General features: G+C 48.4%; 1 protein-coding gene across 2 annotated transcripts in view; it reads left to right on the top strand.

The window, feature by feature from the left end:
• The window catches only part of prkd1 (protein kinase D1), a 79,489-nt gene that overhangs the window by 34,909 nt on the left and 38,580 nt on the right, over positions 1-6,000 (top strand). For both annotated transcript variants that reach the window (XM_005940983.3, XM_005940984.3), the window contains one exon: positions 665-742. In XM_005940983.3, coding sequence (XP_005941045.1) covers positions 665-742 — 78 coding nt within the window. The remainder of the gene's footprint in view (positions 1-664; positions 743-6,000) is intronic.

Raw genomic sequence — 6,000 nt, 5'->3', positions numbered from 1 at the left:
ACATTTCACACCTGAGCCTCAACTCTCGCGGCCCGGTACCAAACGACTCACAGACCGGTATCGGTCCGAGGCCCGGGGTTGGGGACCGCTGGCTTAGAGTACACCCTGGATGGATCTTTGGAGAAAATCCATCCTATTCACCAGAGCTTTGTTTAACAGTTTCTAGAACCTTGGTTATAGACATCATGTTGTACGCCCTTTCATTTAAGACGTCTGATGATGCAGTTCTATATCTCCCTGTTCCAACATAAGTGCAATTATGTTGGAACAGGGAGATATAGAACTGCATCATCAGACGTCTTAAATGAAAGGGCGTACAACTGGTGTGCAAACCAGTGCACAAATCAAGTAACATAAAGACATGGACAGTCTTGACCTCAACATGATAGAACACCTTCAGTATAAATGAGTGGGGACTGTGAGCCAAGGTGTAAGGTTGCAAAGGTTGGGCCAACATCAAACCCTATGGATTAAGAATAGGATGTCGCTCAACTTCATAAAGGCATACGAGGAAATGCTTTTAGCAATATAGTGTAATCTGGCCGTTTTGGAGTTTTAACTGCATCATGTCTTCATCTGTATTAAGATTTTGAACAGTTACTGTGGTGCAGATGTCAAAGCCTCTTCCTAAGCCTTGTGTTCCTCTTTCTTGTTTCTCTCTCAGACTGTAAATTTAATTGTCATAAACGATGTGCGCAAAAAGTGCCAAACAACTGCCTGGGAGAAGTATCAAAAAATGGAGGTACCTACCGACACACAAACACATTTCTTTGTTTTTGTATTATATGAACACAGAGCGTTACTTTAGCCACCGCTACAACATCCATAAACCCCATCATAACTTAAAATTTTATTTTAAAATCAGGCTTGAGACTGAATAAAAATGATGCTTTAATTTCTTTTTCACACACACACATATATATATATAAACACCCAGCACGCCCCTGCGGGCGGTTTATCCTTCAAGCTCGGGTCCTCTACCAGAGGCCTGGGAGCTTGAGGGTCCTGCGCAGTATCTTAGCTGTTCCCAGGACTGCGCTCTTCTGGACAGAGATCTCCGATGTTATTCCCGGGATCTGCTGGAGCCACTCGCCTAGCTTGGGAGTCACGCACCTAGTGCTGTTACTACCTACCTATACTATATATTAGTATATATAACAACCCAGCACGCCCCTGCGGGCGGTTTATCCTTCAAGCTCGGGTCCTCTACCAGAGGCCTGGGAGCTTGAGGGTCCTGCGCAGTATCTTAGCTGTTCCCAGGACTGCGCTCTTCTGGACAGAGATCTCCGATGTTGTTCCCGGGATCTGCTGGAGCCACTCGCCTAGCTTGGGAGTCACCGCACCTAGTGCTCCGATTACCACGGGGACCACCGTTACCTTCACCCTCCACATCCTCTCGAGCTCTTCTCTGAGCCCTTGGTATTTCTCCAGCTTCTCGTGTTCCTTCTTCCTGATATTGCTGTCATTCGGAACCGCTACATCGATCACTACGGCCGTCTTCTTCTGTTTGTCTACCACCACTATGTCCGGTTGGTTAGCCACCACCATTTTGTCCGTCTGTATCTGGAAGTCCCACAGGATCTTAGCTCGGTCATTCTCCACCACCCTTGGGGGCATCTCCCATTTTGACCTCGGGACTTCCAGGTTATACTCGGCACAGATGTTCCTGTACACTATGCCGGCCACTTGGTTATGGCGTTCCATGTATGCCTTGCCTGCTAGCATCTTGCACCCTGCTGTTATGTGCTGGATTGTCTCTGGGGCATCTTTACACAGCCTGCACCTGGGGTCTTGCCTGGTGTGATAGACCCCAGCCTCTATGGATCTTGTGCTCAGAGCTTGTTCTTGTGCTGCCATGATTAGTGCCTCTGTGCTGTCTTTCAGTCCAGCTTTGTCCAGCCACTGGTAGGATTTCTGGATATCAGCCACCTCCTCTATCTGCCGGTGGTACATACCGTGCAGGGGCCTGTCCTTCCATGATGGTTCCTCGTCTCCCTCCTCTTTCTTGGGTTTCTGCTGCCTGAGGTATTCACTGAGCACTAGGTCAGTTGGGGCCATCTTCCCAATGTATTCTTGGATGTTCCTTGTCTCATCCTGGACTGTGGTGCTGACACTCACCAGTCCCCGGCCCCCTTCCTTCCGCTTAGCGTACAGCCTCAGGGTGCTGGACTTGGGGTGAAACCCTCCATGCATGGTAAGGAGCTTTCTTGTCTTTATGTCAGTGGCTTCTATCTCCTCCTTTGGCCAGCCTATTACTCCCAGCAGGGTACCTGATCACGGGCAGGGCGTACGTGTTGATGGCCCGGATCTTGTTCTTACCATTCAGCTGACTCCTCAGGACTTGCCTGACCCTCTGCAGGTACTTGGTGGTTGCAGCTTTCTAGCGGCCTCTTCATGGTTCCCATTCGCCTGCGGGATCCCCAGGTACTTGTAACTGTCCTCTATGTCTGCAATGTTGCCTTCTGGTAGTTCAATCCCCTCAGTTCTGACTACCTTCCCTCTCTTTGTTACCATCCGCTACACTTCTCCAGTCCGAACGACATTCCAATGTCATTGCTGTATAGCCTGGTAGTGTGGATCAGTGAATCGATGTCTCGTTCACTCTTGGCATACAGCTTGATGTCATCCATGTACAGGAGGTGGCTGACAACTGCTCGTTCCGTAGTCGGTATCCGTAGCCAGTCTTGTTAATGATCTCACTGAGGGGGTTCAGGCCTATGCAGAACAGCAGTGGGGACAGAGCATCTCCTTGGTAGATCCCGCACTTGATGGTGACTTGTGCTATGGGCTTGGAGTTGGCCTCTAGTGTTGTACGCCACATCCCCATTGAGTTCCTGATGAAGGCTCTTAGGGTCCCATTGATCTTGTACAATTCTAGGCATTCCAGTATCCAGCTGTGGGGCATTGAGTCATAGGCCTTCTTGTAATCAATCCAGGCAGTGCACAGGTTGGTCAGTCTGGTCTTGCAGTCTCGGCTGACTGTTCTGTCTACCAGTAGCTGGTGTTTTGCGCCTCTGGTATTCTTGCCAATTCCTTTCTGTGTCCCACTCATGTATTGACCCATGTGCCTGTTCATCTTAGCCGATATGATGCCTGACAGGAGCTTCCATGTAGTACTGAGGCAGGTTATTGGTCGGTAGTTGGAGGGGACCGGTCCCTTCTTGGGGTCCTTGGGGATCAGGACCGTCCGACCTTCGGTTAGCCATTCCGGGTGTCTCTCGTTAACTAGCAGCTGGTTCATTTGTGCTGCCAGACGCTCGTGGAGTGCAGTCAGCTTCTTTAGCCAGTAGGCGTGAACCATGTCGGGCCCTGGTGCTGTCCAACTCTTCATACTGGAGACCCTTTCTTGGATATCTGCCACTGTGATGGTTACTGGACCCTGTTCAGGGAGGTCGCTGTGGTCTGCCCTCAGATCCACTAGCCACTGAGCATTGCCGTTATGGGTTGCGTCCTTCTCCCATATGCTCTTCCAGTATTGCTCCGTCTCCAGCCTTGGTGGTGCTGTTCTCTTATTATTGTTCCCTTGCCACTGAGAGTACACCTTTGCTGGTTCTGTGGAGAACAGCTGGTTTATTCTCCTGCCTTCTATCTCTCTGGTGTACCTCCTCAAGCGGCTGGCCAAGGCTGTGAGTCTTTGCTTGGCAGTTTCCAAGGCCTCAGGTATGGACAGCTTGCTGTATTTCTTAGGCACCTTCTTTGTCGCACCTTTCTGCAACTCCGTTAGTTGGCTAACCTCCCTCCGTGCTACTTTGATCTTGCCCTCTAGCCTCCTTCTCCATGGAGGGTACTGCCCCTTGTGGCTGTTCAACTTGTAGCCAAGCATCTCACTGATCACTGCTGCCGTATTGTAGATCAGCTTGTTAGTGTCGGTAATCGTGGTTGTAGGTATTGCCCGTAGTGCTGCATTAACATCATCTAGCAGACCTTCTGAGGGTACTTCACGTAATCTTGGTAACCGGCTACGGGGGATCCAGGTTTCAAGCTTGGCCATGATCCTATTTTTCAGGTCAGTTCCTCTCGCACTCAACGATCCTTCTCCTATCGCACTTGGGGCTATGTACCCAATCTCGGGTGGGGGTGATGATATCTCCCCCCTGACCTGGCGTCCTGACTCCTCCTTGCCGTAGCATTTGTGTTGTACCTCGTCAATCTCTAGCTGTGAGAGCAGTCCCTTCTTTCGAATGTTGGAACACTGAGCTACTAGTTGTTTCGCCGTCATTGTGGATGTTGGGTATCGAAGAATCCATAGGTCCGTCATCCTATTCATGTAGCCCCTTCCGCCGGGGTTACTTGCGTAGTAGCATTCCAACAACGCCCTGTTTTCGTCTCTTGCCCACCGATGCCTTCTTGTTCCAGTAGCCCACTTTTCGTCAGGGTGCCCTGGTTCCTCAACACCTGACGCGGACCTTGTTGATCCGGGCGACGTCCGAGCCGGCATGCCTTCATATTTATCTGTCTCGCTCATGTCTGCGGTAGGCTCGCTTAGCATAGCTATAGTATATATATATATATATATATATATATATATATATATATATATATATATATATATATATATATATATATATGTATACTCCCAGTGTTTCATCTGGCTCAGTCTCTTGCTATCAATAGTATCCTTCTCACAACCAACCCTCTGTATATGCACTTTCACTACATTCATGTATCTTTTCTGTGCTTATCCTATTTCCCTCCTGCCTCCATGTTCAACACCCTTTGCGCAATGTAGTCACCATCCCACCACTGCACACGTCTAACATGTCTAAACCTTGCCTCTCTAGCTTTGTCTCCAAACAACTCAACCTAAGCTATCACTCCATTGCATTATTAATTCTCATTCCTAATTTTGTCCATTCAACCCTGACACTCATCTCCACCAACACCTTTGTGCACTGACCAATGCTTTGGATGATTGATCCCTGGTAATGGACCAGTCATGTACTTTAACTCCCTTTGCCCCGGTTTCACTGTTACTCCTACCTGTCTCTCATTCACACATGTATTCAGTGTAAAGGGGCCAGAGCAAGAAGGGGCTGTAGACAAATACTTTCTTGGCAGTTTCCCTAACCACGTCAGCTGTACTTTTCCCAGTCATCTGGCAGTTCTTCCCTACAACCCTTAACTCCTTCCTAAATGCTGCATAACATTCTTCCTTCAGCTTCCATAACTTAGTCCTTTCCTCATTCCCTTACTCTTCTTGAGTTCCAAAGTCATCCTGCAGACTACCACCTAATGCTGCCTAGCTAGATTTCTGATACTACCTTGCAGTCTCCAATCTTTGTCATGGTCCTTCCTGGTCTGTTTGCTGTTTTGGGTTTATGCTGGGTTGGGCAGATCTTGGTATGACCAGATCCAGGGTTCACTCTCCACCAGATTTTATGCCTCCTTTAACTGGTAATCTGGCTCCTCCGTGTCTCCTGTGGTGGCACAAGCTTTCAAGTGTAACACCTTCATTGCCATGTGTCCCATTTGTCCCCTGCCTTAAGAGCAGCTCCACCTCCAGTGTCCCCTAACTGTCTCTGTCAAACTGGTCTTCTCCTCCTGAAATCCTTGATCAAGAAACTTTCAATTTCAACTCACCTGCCTCTTCACCTTCCTACGACTCTGTCCCTCTGCAAGTATCTCTTCCAGACCAACCAAGTAGGCAGTCAAATTCACTCTAAACAACACTCTGTGGAGCTATTCTGTGGATTATCCAAGGCTAACTCTTTCAGTGACTCAGTGACAGGTCCTCCTACCTGCTTTGTTTTGTCAGGAATCCGTGTGTTTACCTCCCCTTTCAACTTCTCACTTACTTTAACTCAATAAACCTGTTGAACTTTAGACTTGTCAGTGTTGGGTCCTGTTTTACAGCATTGTTAGCTCTATTGCCAATTTAGCATATGACGCCTTCTACAAAAATCAACCTCTGTGCACCTTTCTCCACTCTTATACGTCACCTTTTGTTTTGTTTTTTCTTAAAGCATGTGATCACCACTACTACCTGCTCTTCTGCAATTC

The sequence above is a fragment of the Haplochromis burtoni genome, unplaced genomic scaffold (genome assembly GCF_018398535.1).
Source record: "Haplochromis burtoni strain Fernald_Lab_line unplaced genomic scaffold, NCSU_Asbu1 Contig_285, whole genome shotgun sequence".
NCBI lineage: Eukaryota > Metazoa > Chordata > Actinopteri > Cichliformes > Cichlidae > Haplochromis > Haplochromis burtoni.
This window is presented reverse-complemented; position numbering and strand designations above follow the sequence as displayed.